Consider the following 13,841-nt stretch of genomic DNA (forward strand, 5'->3'; position numbering starts at 1 on the left):
CAAGGGCCATTGTTTCCCTAAATGGGTCACAACCCACGGGCTGAGAACCACTGCCCTAGAGAGCATGAAAGTGATATAAGGTATACTGAGTCACAGTGATAATCCTCTAGGAACAGGGAACCAGCCACACAAATTTCCAACCAAGAGAGGCAGCGAGAGAAGATACTCAGGAGTCTTGCAAAGTAATTGCTAAACTCCTAATTTTCAGACTAAGTAATAGGTATACAGGGATCTACTGTATTTATTATTTTACATGTTTCACAGTATACTCTCACATATACTGTTGTTGAGTCCCAGGAGATGTATTGATTTTTCCAAGATAGATTTTGAGATCTCAGCGAAGTCATTTTACAGGCATCTACCCAAGTCTTGATAAAATTCAAGGACTATTTGAATGTAACTTTAGATTCCAGGTAAACGTAACAGAAGGCTTTTCCATTAATCAAAGAAGTGAATTAAAAAAAAAAAAGCACTGCCAAGTTTTATTACTTCCTAATTTGTATATATTACAACTAAGCAGCTAACAGATCCGCCAAGGCAGTGGCCACTCAGCAGCCTAAAACTAAGTTTAAGAGCCTAACCAGAGCTGACTTCACAGACTGACTTAGATCCATTTTTCCATATTCGAAAAAGCTAAAAATGAATTTATATATAAAACACACATTATTTTGCTACTGTAACAACAGTGATGGAAAGCAGAACCTGTATTCATTACTCAGATTAGATGTGGAATTACTGAGCAGTCTCAGGAATAATGAAATCACGGGCACTGCACAGACGAAGCTTTATGTATGAACAGGAAGCCTTGCCCTGCCCCTGGCAACACTGTCTGTTAGTGAGCCAGCGATGACAAGGGCAGTGTGTGTGTGGTATAGACAGACATGAAGGCTATTTTGGGTTCAGTTTGGGGTGTAGGCCGTATTGTATAGGCAGGAAATTAAGAGGCTGTGGAAAACTTGCTGTAAGAGAAATTATTATAGAAGGTTCCAGCAATTTGAGGTTGAGGAACAGCCAAGTTGGTGGAAGAGCTCTTCTAGGGATTTGAAGCGGTAGGCCTTTCCACCACACCCATTAAGGACTCATACAGAATGTCAGTTAACCAAGGCTGGTTTATCTAATGCAACTCTCTTATTTAGTGCTTTCATTTTAACTCAACATCTGAAAAAATATTAAAAAAAGAAAAGAAAAGAAAACCTCTCTGAATACTTTCAATGAGAAAAGTAGCTGCTTTAGGAGAAGCAGATTCAATAGTAGATAGGGCCATTAGTGTTCTCAATGTAAGTCAGTGTTTCCATGTAAATTGTATTTAATGGCCCAGTTCTGTCTCCGAAACTGTGCAAAATAAGCTGAATTTAGTGATGTTGAACATTGACAGAGCAAGCACTGTTAGGTGAACACATTCAGAGCAGAATTAGCACCCAGTACTGCAAACAAACGCAGGTGACAGGTTAAAATTTGCCTGGCAAATTTTAGACTTCCTGGAGAGTCTAAGTCCCCTTCCATGAGTTTTATACATTTTTAATATAGCTGTGAAATTTGTTTCCGAATATACCATCTTCTTTTAATTAGAATACAATGCTGAGAGATAAAGATCAAAAACCTTCTTATCAACCTATAGAGAACTGTTGTAGATAGCTACTAGCCATATAGAGCCTAAAGCATTTGAAATGCAGCCAGCGTGTCTACTTACTTTGTAAGGTATAAAAATGAACATGTACAAAGATCTCAAAGAAATCTACCAGTATAAGACAAAGTATAGGATAACCTTTATATTAATTATATATGAAGTACTCTAGTTAAAATATTCATTTAAAATTTATTCTGCCTTTTTAATTACTTTTATCATGTTTGTGTTTGTGTGTGTGTGCACATGTGCTATAGTGCACATGCTGAAGCCAGAGGGCAACCCTCAGTCAGGAGCTGGGCCTCAGTTTCCCATTAGGTTTCAGGAATTGATCTTGAGTTATGAGGCTTGGTAAGAAGTCTGTAGTCTGTAGAAGTGTCTGTAACCACTAAGCCATCTTACTGGCCCTACTTTTATGTTCTCATGAAGTCTAAGCTTATCTTGTGGCTCATATTACATTCTAACTGGTTAGTACTGGATGAGCTCTGTTGACTTGGGGTTAATCTTGAGGTGACTAACATCTGAATCACAACTCTCCCTTCCCAGTTTTAAGTCTATTATCTTAAGACTTACAGTTATTTTTATTAACTGTTCCTTATTTGAGTTGGTCTATTAAACAATGCTTGGATCTGAACAGTTTGGCAGACAAAAAGCACTCAGTAAATACTTGTTAAATGAAGTTTGCTATTAAAGGATGAAGGTATCTTTCTGTTTCATTTTCTCCACAAAAATGTGCTGGCTTAAACCAATGCTCTCACTCAAGCCCAACCAAACTTAAATTACCAAAGAGTGAAGAAGGCTCAGACTTTTTATCCTTATTTAGTCTTTTATCAATGAGGTTGTTATAAGAGTGCACTGATTTCGGACTCTTGGGGAATAGGGAAGAATCTCTCTCCACAGTGTAGCAAACAGCAACCCTACCATATTCATTCATATTTCTGGATATATAAGGACAGCGAGAGTCTGAAAACCATTCTGCTGAAATTCACAGTTTTCTGTAGTTGGCTTCCTGATAACCTTACAGTGAAGACTTTCTTCTGATAGGCATGGGAAAACTGGTTTGATTTACACTTTTTTCTTACAAGGTGTGAAATTGGGGGCCACAGAGCTTGGAGGTTCGCGATAATAGAATGGGAATGAATGATCAACAGCATCTAAACTGACAAAAGGGAACAGGGGTTTGGTTTGGATCTCCAAGGCGAAGTGAAGAACTAATGACTTCATTTGAACAGAAACACAAGAATGGGTCTGACAGAAGAACGGACTTTCAAATGAGGTCTAACCCTTGTTCTCACTCCATTGTCAAGCATTCCCCCAAACATCTCTGAAGCGTTAACTCCATCTCCAGTGCTAAGACCTGAATATGCCTCGTGTTCTCTATGTGCTCATAAAAGACAACGCCTACTGTCTTCCCCTGGGTAACTTGCTTTGTTGTCCCCACAGATCTGAGGATCAACGAGGACAAGGTTTTTGAATGATACAAACATTCTTCTCATTGTCCTGTCTCTCCTTGTTGTCTGCCTTCTCCATCTTTCCTTTCTCTGATTTTTCTCCCATCTTGATTTCCTCTGGTTCTTCCTAACTGAATTTGAACCAGAGGTAGATATATTTGTCACTATTTGAAAATGCAACTCTATGTCCACATCTGTTAACAAAGAAAGTTGTGGCAATGAGGGGACTCAGTCCCATCTTACGTAACATTTCAACAGGTAAGTGGCCCGCATTAGAGAAAGTTTTTAATATGTCTTTCTTAAAACAACGCCACATGATTTGCCTGACACACGACTTATGATTCTGACAGTCCAGCTGAACTTAGGTCAAAGGTCATAGAAATATAGTCCTGTAAATATCATCTTGGTACACAAAGAACAGCAGAAACGAAATTCTGGGGGGTGAGGGTGAGGGTGGAGATGGGGGATAGTGGTGAATTTTCACTGCTGAGTGTTTCCTATGTGTGGCCTAGGTTTCCTGTGAGGAAACACTATAGGAGGTCTCTTGGAAGCAATTTTTCTTTGATGATTAACTATGAGGGTGTGGCTGCCGCTACTGATCTTACCAACCACAACTAAAATACACATATATGGATCACAATGTGCCGAGTGCCTTCTGGGAACTTTAAATGCACTGACACACTATTCCTCACCTTTGGAGGAGAAGAAGAGTTAAGTATTTAATGAAGTACAGCCATTCGAAACTAAGTGTCTAGACACTCAGGCTACACAGAACTCATAGGGAGCTATGATGAACTGCCGGCTGTAAATGTAATCCTATACGGTTATCTAGACATCTGCTGTAGACATATAGAGTATGAAGGCAAATTGATAAGAAAGTTGAATATTATTTATGAAAGGTAGGATTTTTTTGGAAGATAACTTTTTAGCCTTTCAGTATCACCTTGTTTCCTATGATGGATTAATGCAAGGAAACCTGCAGTAGATCTTCTAATACATATAAATACATGTGTGCTCAGTGGTATTGGGCTTAATCAGAATACAGAATACAAATCACTGTGTGAAAGAAGAGCTTCAAAGTTTTCACGTCCATCATCTATATAACGTATACACAAGTCTCAACAATCAGTAATGGAAATCCCTATAGATCTTCAAAACATTTTTTTTCTTGTATTCAAAAGCAATATACTTATAAGTTCAGCTTTGGTTTGCATACATTAATATTGATAAAATATCTTCACTGTCACTCCCTGCAGTTTGTGGACTAACCTGAAACGTACACATGCCAACAACCACATAATTACTGCCGCCATATGCAATTAGGTTTCCTGAATCTCCACTCTCAAAGGGATTAAATTCTACCACGTGCACATAATCTTCACAATCCACGGTGTAGGCAGCATTTCTTGTAGGATCTTGCTTCATCTTGCGTCCCAAAGCTGGAGCAGTTATAAGGCTCAGATAGCCTTTTATCGGCTGTCACGAAACTGTGGATCACAAGCAAAATTTAAAACGTGTTTGTCATTCAACATAAGTATTCTAATAGGGCTTGGTGCTGCAACGGCAGAGGCAGCTCAAAAGAGAATTTTGATTATATTCACACACACATATGAATAAATTTAATAAAAATAGATTCCTAAGATTATTAAGCAACAGAGATTCAGCACTGTTTGTAGTTGGAATGTTCTAATGACATTATTATACTCAAGAATTCCATAAAAGCTGGTACTACCAATTGTCCCCACTTTGCCTATGAAGAAATTTGCCAAGTTAATCAACAGGTTGAGGTTTTAGAAGCCTTAGCATGGGTTGGGCCTAAATGCTAGAGAAAACACAAATACACAATTGCCTTTCCCAGCACTATGCTACATTATTTCTTCAAACTATATGGCTTTTAACATTCTAATTTGTCAGACCACCTGAACTCTAGTCAAGGGTCAGATGAACTGGAAAGTCCCACCCCTGACACCCTAAAGACACACAGAGTCTAAGAGCCTTGAAGGATAATTATCACTTAGGGATAGTTACAATCAACAAATACCTATGCAATAAAATAAGCAGATTCAAAAACGCAGGCTCTGGAGTAATGTGTGATACTAATAACATCAGTCACCAGCCTCAACTAATTTGTCGCGAGACAGGTAGTTGTGAACCGTAGAAATTGCATTCTCACATGCGAATTTTTAGTTTGTTGTTAATGAAAAGGAAGCACCTAGGCTAAGAACAAGCACTTTAAATACCGAGTTATCTGCTGAGTTTTCGGCTTAAGTCCCATTTCAGGGAGACTGGACACGTGTTACACGGGACCAGGAGGTGAGAAGACCATAAAGCAGAGAGGTATAGGGCGTGCAGGAGACTCGGGGTCCGGATCTGATGGCAACCCCTCTCCTCCGGGTCTTTGAAGCCCGGTGTCAACATTCCCAGGGCCTCCTTAGCGTGCACGGAGAAAGCACAGTAGTCAAGTCCCTGGAGTGTGTCCCCCGCCACAACCCACTCCCACCTCGCGAGGTCACAGGGAAGAGCTCTGGGGAACAGGGAAGCGCCCCTGGGGAAGCAGCACCAAGCTGGCGACCCCCGATCACGGCGCTCCGTACGCACCTAACGCAGGGGAGGTGACCTGGGCACGGCTCTCCCGACCGTGGGCGGCCGCGGCGCGCGCCCGCTCTGCTTCCGGGTCGGAGGGCGAGCGCGGCGATTGGTTCCCGGGTCGCGCCGCGAGATTTGAAAGGGACGCAGAGGCGATTCAAACCTCTGCGGTCCGGCAGCCGGGCCTGCGCCGCTCCTCCCTCGGCTTGCACCCTCGGGGTCGCCGGACTAGGTGGGTCTCCTCTCTGCTCTGCTCTCCGGTCGCAGCTCCAGTGGTAATTCTGCTGCTGTTCTGCGGACGCGTCCCGGTGACAGCGACGTGCCTTGTGCCAGTCAGCGGCGTGGTCTGCGCAGTGGCTTCGCCCTGACTTCACAGTATCCCGCGATAAAAGACCTGGAAGGTCGCTAGGGCTCGGCTGGGAAGACCGAAGCCCATCACAATCTGCTTTTATAAAAGTCCGTTAGACCAGAATTTCTGTCTGTTGTTGCATCCTTCAGAGCGACATTCGGGACCAGCCTAGGAGAATAACTGTCACCTGTCATCTTTTAATGGAACATTTTCTAAGTGCTGGCAATAAGGAGGCTGTATATTTGCTACACTGGTGCCTCCTTATTTTGTTAAGTAGATATTACAGTCCCCAGGATGGATGTGGAGAAATTTGTGTTAATCATGCAGGGATGTTTAGCTAAGTGTGGTCCGCTCTCAACGTTACTTTCCAGCGAAGATTTCCTGTGTCAGACTTTCCGCCCCAGTGCACCAGTTTGAAAGCAAGACTTTATTCCCTCCGACAGGACACCTTTTATCTGTTCCATCCACCTACAGCATCTCATCAAGTCTAATCAACAGGCTGGGAGATAGAGCAGTGGGAGGCATAGTCCTGATTTCTTTATGGTAATAAAAGTTAGGCAGCCCTGGAAAAGCTGAGACTCCAGTAGACATTGACATGCCAGCCTGCAATGCCTGTTTGTGAGTAGCCAGGTTCAGAGCTAAACATGGTTTTACATGTTTAAATGGTTGGTGGGGGAAAAAAAGAACATTTTGAGACTTCTGAAAATTACCTGAAAAGCCTTTAAAAAACCCTCATGATGCATGATCATAACTAATGGTCTTGGCATCCTATGTATAAAAGCTTTACATGTCATTACGTCTTTTACTGTTCACAAACTATACTCAGTAAGAGCTTTGTTCATTTCACTATAAGGAATTTGAGGCAGGGAGAAATGCTATAACTTAGCTAAGATCTCCTAGCTTAGTAACTGATAGGACCAGGGGATTCAGGATGATCCAATTTTGGGCGAATTTTTATTTGTAGAAATCTAAACGTACAATACCTTCAAATAATACCAATAGGTAGGCCTTTACCAAAATTTTTATTTCAGGCAAACTAATCATATCACCCTCACGCTTTTATGATTTCTTCAATTTTGTCTTTTTTAAAGAGACAAATAGGAGATAAGCTAGGTGCTCATCCAGGAATTGTGAGTAGGGCCTGGGGAGGTGGCTCAATGGATAAAGCATCTGGACAATTAGGAGAACTGGAATCCAAATCCTCAGAGCCAACGTAAACGTTGGTGTAGCAGTCTGCTTGCCATTCCAGTGTGCCAGAGGTGTAGGCAAGAACTACCTGAGCAAGAGCTACCCTAGTAGTGAGCCTTGGGTACAGGGAGGGACTGTTCTGCAGCCTACAAGGTAGAAAGCAGCAGAGAGGACACTCAGTGTCAACCTTGGGCCTCCATCCATGTGCCCACATCTAGGCGAACACGTACATATAGCCAACTTGTAAAAAGAGACACAGAGAAGACTAGAAGTAGTGAGGAGACTCCAAAGTATGGCGGTCTAGAATACCGACATGCGAAGGCTGATGTGAAAGGGTTCTGTATACCTCCAGGAGAAGTTAGGAAAAACTTAGAAATCTTGGATTTATGCCTTTTGACTATTTACTAACATCGTGTCATTGAGCATTACTTTCTTCATGTGTCAAATGCAGACATTCGTAGACTGACATCAGCAGGACACGTGAAAACGGAGCAAGGTAATTAATAGTAAATGTTTGGGAAGTATTGGCACTAGGAAGTTTCATGCGTTAGATGACAGATGATTAGTTTGCTGTGTAACCAAACATCAAACACCGTAGTCACTGTAAAATAACAACCACGTATCTGCTTTAAATCTGTGGGTTGGCAGTTTGGGCTGGACCAGTTACTGAGTCCTCTGCCAGCCTTGCAGATGACTTGTGCTGCCGAGGCCCACCTCCCGTGTTACGGGTGCCCACAGGATTTGCTGCCTGTGTCATGGCTGAGAGTTGCTATCAATTGCCAGCCGGAACCTTACTTCTCTCTTGTAAGCTTTCTTTAGCAGCTGAATTGGGCTTGGGCGCTCGGTCTCCCTAGAGCGGCGATTTGCTAGGAGGAGCAGGAAAGTGAACATTTAGGTGTAGCTGTGGGTGTGAACTACTGTAGCAAGAGGATCGAGGTAATGCCAGTGAAGGGACCAAGCCTAGGCCTCTCAATGTCCTTATAGAGTCATACTTAATTCTCCCAGACACAGGCCGTGACAGTCATGGGAAATGTTGTCTACCCAGGAAAGTTATTTACTGGGGGGCTAGACTCATAATGTCCTGTCCAACATGTACCAAAAAAATCCAGATTCAAGGAAACTACGTACTCATCATAAAACACGTATAGTTTATTAAATCAGTTCAGCACAGTAAAATAGTCTTAATGGAAACTCTACTGGAATCTAAATTTCTAGAGCCTTGCTATATTAACTCTTTTGCACAAACCTCTTAAGGCCTAGGCTTAGAATTCTAATTATCTCATAGTCTACTACTCAAATCAAGGCCTAAGACTGTTCCCAATTCAAGTGAGTAGAAAAGAAAGCCACTCATTTTGGAACAATACACAAATGAGAGGGGACACTCCTACCCCCAAATCTACTACATATAGTACCCTTTGTCTCGAAACAACTATCTTAAAATACAGATTTAATTAGTGATGTCTGTATCTATAATTATAAATTTGCATGTCTGTTTTATGTGAATTTTCAAAATTGAAGGTTGGATTTTTGTTATTTCAAAAGATTTGGCTTCAGAAAACCTTCCTAAAGGAGAGGAAAATATGATTGGGCAGAAATTGTATTATTCTGTTTTCCTAAATTTAATTAAAAGCAATCTTGGTAAATATGAAATGGCTTCTTGTTCACTACTTGTTTTTTTCTAATCATGCTTGCTTACATATGTTAAATGTTACTTTCCAATTAAAACAAGTCACTTTAACATTGTATTCTGTTCTACCCTTAAGAGAATGGCTGTGCTTAATCAGCTGTCTGTCTTGGGTATGATTAAAGAGTTTAGAAGGAATTGGCGTACTCTCTGTAGCTCTGAAAGAACCACGTTATGGGGTCCAGACTCCATGCTTCTGGCCCTGCAGCTGTCCATGGCAGAAAACAACAAACAGGTCAGTACACTATCTTTACCTGAACTTTTTTTTAACCCAATTTTACTTGTCCAGTATAATAAGTTTGAGTGTAATCACATACATCATTTTCTTTGCAATATTTGCCCTCCTAAAATAGGGTGTTTCAGAAATGCTTCTGCATATCTGTCTCAAAATATTGCAGTTGGTATTTTTGGAAAAAATTGCCTTTATTTCTGAAATGATTCAATTTATTTCATGTGTATAATCTGAACGTGAAATGATTTGGTATCTCATGAAAGAAATCTCTTTATGATTTTTAGTTATTTTTTTTTAATCTGCAACTCTTACGGTTAAATATATTCCTATTTAATAATTGTTCTTTTGTTCTCTAAAAAAAGCTCGAGAGGATCAGGTATCATTTTTATTCAATGTAAAGTATTTTATGTCTACTGGCAGCCCTGTTGTGTGGATTGGTATTCTTAAATTTGTTTATGCATCAAAATCTTTTGGGAGGTATTAATTAGTTTTTTTATTCTTCTCTTGTATATTACATCCTGACTGCAGGTTCCTCTCCCTCCTCTCTCTAAATCCTGCCCTCCCACATCCCCTCTTCCCAGATCCAGTCCTCCTCTTCTCCCTTCATACAAGAGCAGGCCTCTCAGAGATATCAATCTAACATGATCAAGGCTGGATAAGGCAACCTGTTAGGAGGAGGGACTCGAGCAGGCAAAAGAGTCAGAGGCAGCCCCATAAGAACACCAACCTACACAACTGTAACGGATGCAGAGGACCTAGGTCAGACCCATGCAGGCTCCCTGATTGTTGTCGATTTCTGTGAGCCCCTATGAGCACTGGTTATTTGATTCTGTAGGCTGTGTTCTTATGGTGTCTTTGATCCCCTCTGGCTCCTAAAATCCTTCCTCCCCGCCTTCTACAGGATCTCATTTTTGGAGGTCTTTAAAATATACTAAGCTCATTGGAGCTTGGTGCCACAGGCCTGTAGCTCCAACTGCTCAGAGGACAGAAAGATGATGATCAGAAAGAAGTTCAAAGCCTCTTTGGACTAAAAAGTGAGCTCAAGACTAGTCCATGCCATGGGCTTTTGAGGCTCTGTCTCAAAATAACAAATAAAAGAGGGCTGGAGAAATCTCAGTGGTGAGTGGAGTGCTTTCATAGCACATAGGCAGTGCTAGGTTCAGTCTCCAGGACTACACAGACAAAGAACCTGGAGTTGCTGTCTGCCTTGTTGTCCTAATGGAGCCTTCACTGACCTGCTGGAAACAACCTAGAAGAAAATCTCTACAAAGTGATTCTTTTGTAGGTAGCTGGGCCTCTGACCTTCCAATAGAAATAGGGAATTGAGTTCATTGAGACCAGTGCTTGTTAATTCCTGTTATTTTGTTGTTATTGGTGGTGGTAGTGTTTCTGTGCTCCTTTATTGGGTTTTGCTGGTGTGACAGTATTTATTGCCTATATTTTTGTGAATGTACTTGACCTTGTTGGGTTGGAGTTCTCCTTCTTGTACCTTTTGTAGGGCTAGATTTGTGGATAGATACTATTTAAATTTGACTCTATCACGGAATATCTTGTTTTCTCCATCTATGATGATTGAAAGTTTTGCTGGGTATATTAGCTGGCATTTGTGGTCTCAGAGTCTGCTGGACATCTGTTCAGGTCCTGTGGCTTTTAAAGTAAGCTTCTTGTACCTTTATAGACATATCCTTCTTTAGGTTAGAATTTTTGTGTTATGATTTTGCTTTAAATATTTTCTGTGCACATCTTCTAGTTCTATTATTTTTAGATTTAGTCTTTTTATGGTGTTCCAGATTTCTTAGATGTTTTGTGTCAGCAATCGATTAGATTTAATATAAAGTTTTCTTTGATGTATCTGTTTCTTCTATCATATCTTCAATGCCTGAGATTCTCTTTTCCATCCCTTGCAATTCTGTTGGTGATGTGTCTCTAGGCATCTGGGGTTGGGATAATTATTGGTCTAGGTGTCGATTTCTGACCTTGCCTCTGTCTTTGTTTTTGTTTTTGTTTTTTGTTTCTGTTTTCTCTCTGGTCTTCTGGCTAGTGACTTGTGGTTGATAGAGGGTCTTTGCCTGAGTTGGAGGCTGGAGTTCTGGTGGCCTGCTGGGGGTCTTGAGGTTCTGGGTGTTGGTGTGGCGTCTAGTGGAGCAGGGGGTTTCCACTGGATGTGTGGGGCAGGATATAGTGATGAGAAGAGGGGGTTTTGGGGATAGCTGAGTGGGCACTGGGGGGGCGTATAGGTGGTTCAGAGGTTGGGGGCTTATCTGGGGATCTGGATGTTGGAGTGTCTTCTGGTGGAGGAAGGGTCTATTAAAGATATTTTAAGTCTGGATTTCAAATAACATATGACTGGTTATCATAAAAGATATAAAGATAGAGATTTTAATAATTCAAATGTTTGTTTTGGATGTATTTATTTTGTGTTACGGTTGATTAAGATTTCATTTCAAAGAACAACAGTTTCTCACTACGTAATTACCTATTCATCTTTAAATGGGACTATTGTAAAAGTCTTAGTATTAGCAGAAACTGGATAACACTTAAAACTGTGGAAGGCAGCATATATTCTATTTCACAGACCCACATATGGATAATAAAATATTTCTTTTTCATGCTGAATTGAAAATGAGAAGTTAGAATTTTTTAATGAGTTAAGGCTGGTGTTTTTTGGAATTATTAATATCTTACATATTAATCTTACATATTAATGTGGGAAAAGAATGCATTGAATAAAAAGCAAACCTTTAGTGCATTTGCTGAAAATGTATCATGTGGCCATTCAGGGAGATACTTTAAGGAAAGCTTTTATACTGAGATGGAATCCTGTCGGTAATGGTATTGGATCTCTTATCAACGACATACTAGTGTAGTTAGATCACAATCTTTTGGTTTCTTTTAGGAAAAACAAGCAAAAAAGTAGAAGAGTAAATTTGCCTGCTTAGTAGCATCTGAGTACTCACAGAAAAGAGTATAACTTGATTTTTAGCACTTATTCATTATAATCTAGTGTTTTTTAGGACCAGTGAAGAAACAAAAATCTTTCTAGGCTCTGAGTTTTGCAATGTTACTTTTCTTTCTCTGTAATAATAATAATAATAATAATAATAATAATAATAATAATAAAATGGAAATAAAGTCATAATAACAATAACCTGAGCACTAAGACTGGATTTTAAAGCCAATACTTGGAGGATATATTGTTCTGTGGGAATTCCTCATGGCACTGGGAATGTTAAGTAAGAGAGTAAAGCCCTGGACTGAGTACAGTGTATTATGCATGCATCCTCCTGTCTCCCATGGGTTGGCATTAAAGGTGCACTCCATCATGCCCAATCCCATTTACCAAATGTTTATGTGCAAACATGCCTACTTGTTTATGTTTTATCAAAATATCAAAGTTTTTGTGTTTGCATTAACAGCATGCTATTTGTATTTCTCATATCAATTAGATAAATGGACATTCAAGCAGTAAGCACTCAAATTCACCCTTGTTATTCTTTTGCATCTTTCAGCATAGTGGAGAATTTACAGTCAGCCTCAGCGATGTCCTGCTGACATGGAAGTACTTCTTACATGAGAAACTGAACTTGCCCACCGAAAATATGACTGTGGTCGCTCACTATGAAGACATTAAGAAAACATATGATGATTTTTTGAAGAATAGTAATGCACTAGATCTGATTGATGTTTATAAAAAATGTAGCAGCTTGACTTCTAATCGTGAGACTAGCACAATATCCTCTGTAAGTATTCTAAAATTCTACTTTCATCAATTAAAGATCAGCTAAATTTTTTTTTATTTTAAACTACAGATAGTTACTAGTCTTAAATAGTGGGAGGCAGAAAATATGTCTGTTTTCAGTAGTAAAGACAAAAAAACAAAAGTTGCTAATTTATTTTCCTTTTTAAATCATGTTAAAAAATGGGAAAATTTAGCTACCCAAAGCCTAGTTTTTACTTGAAAGCAATATTTTTGATAAGTTTTGTTGGGTTTGCTATATTATTATTTGATATAAGAACATATTTCTTAACAGATAAAAATTTGGCAAAGAAATAAATTTCAAATGTAGATTTCTTTTGAATTAGATCAAAGATTACCTATCTAGAACTTTACTCCTTTTTGCTGGATGTTCATGTTTATTAGGTGTGTGTTGTATGTAACAATGGTTACTGTTCTTTTACATGGTTTAATAGCTTCTACAATAGACATACCATATATTACTACCAGAAACATAATGATATAATATCTGAGATAATAGACTTCATTGTATAAACATTTAATTTAATAGATAAAAATTTAAAAGCTGTAGTATTCCTTAGATTTGTTTATATTAGAATTGATAAATTATTTGAAATCTATTTGTATATGTGCAGGTTTTATTTTTTGCGTGTTGAAAATACTTTAATACTTAGTGTGTGCTAATAAAGTAATAGGTAAATGTTGGTAATGGCTGAATAATTATATTTGGAATTAGGAATTATTTATTGTCCTTGTGAGAGATACTAAACTCTTTTTATATGGTTATTAGTAATATCATTTAAGTTCATTATAATAGAAATCTCTGATGTAAAACTATGCTTTAAGAAAGTAGCAGCTTATTTAGTTACTGCCTATAGAAGAGCCACGTGATTCTTCCTTAAATGGTCAAAGGTAGCTGTCGAAGTTTCCACATGATAGCAGTACTTGTTCTGGAGGCAGTAGGACCGGAGAAGGACCAGAGAAAACAGCT

The 13,841-nt window shown here is 39.4% G+C and overlaps 2 protein-coding genes across 5 annotated transcripts in view; one reads left to right on the forward strand and one right to left on the reverse strand.

Moving 5' to 3' along the window:
• The window catches only part of Nup37 (nucleoporin 37), a 29,267-nt gene extending 23,502 nt beyond the window's left edge, over nt 1-5,765 (reverse strand). Inside the window, exons 1-2 of one of the 2 annotated variants that reach the window (XM_052165022.1) lie at nt 5,674-5,765; nt 4,345-4,562 (exon numbers count right to left, since the gene is read on the reverse strand). In XM_052165022.1, the coding sequence (XP_052020982.1) occupies nt 4,345-4,500 (156 nt within the window). In that variant the 5' untranslated portion in view covers nt 4,501-4,562; nt 5,674-5,765. The other variant, XM_052165023.1, reaches the window with a different exon arrangement.
• A 28-nt stretch (nt 5,766-5,793) lies between these two features.
• Parpbp (PARP1 binding protein) overlaps nt 5,794-13,841 on the forward strand; it is a 49,452-nt gene continuing 41,404 nt past the window's right edge. For 2 of the 3 annotated variants that reach the window (XM_052165018.1, XM_052165020.1), the window contains exons 1-3: nt 5,794-5,893; nt 8,962-9,117; nt 12,624-12,854. In XM_052165018.1, coding sequence (XP_052020978.1) covers nt 8,965-9,117; nt 12,624-12,854 — 384 coding nt within the window. In that variant the 5' untranslated portion in view covers nt 5,794-5,893; nt 8,962-8,964. Of the gene's footprint in view, nt 5,894-7,649; nt 7,695-8,961; nt 9,118-12,623; nt 12,855-13,841 lie in introns of all 3 variants that reach the window. The other variant, XM_052165019.1, reaches the window with a different exon arrangement.

Source organism: Apodemus sylvaticus, chromosome 20 (assembly GCF_947179515.1).
Source record: "Apodemus sylvaticus chromosome 20, mApoSyl1.1, whole genome shotgun sequence".
NCBI classification, from domain to species: Eukaryota; Metazoa; Chordata; class Mammalia; order Rodentia; family Muridae; genus Apodemus; species Apodemus sylvaticus.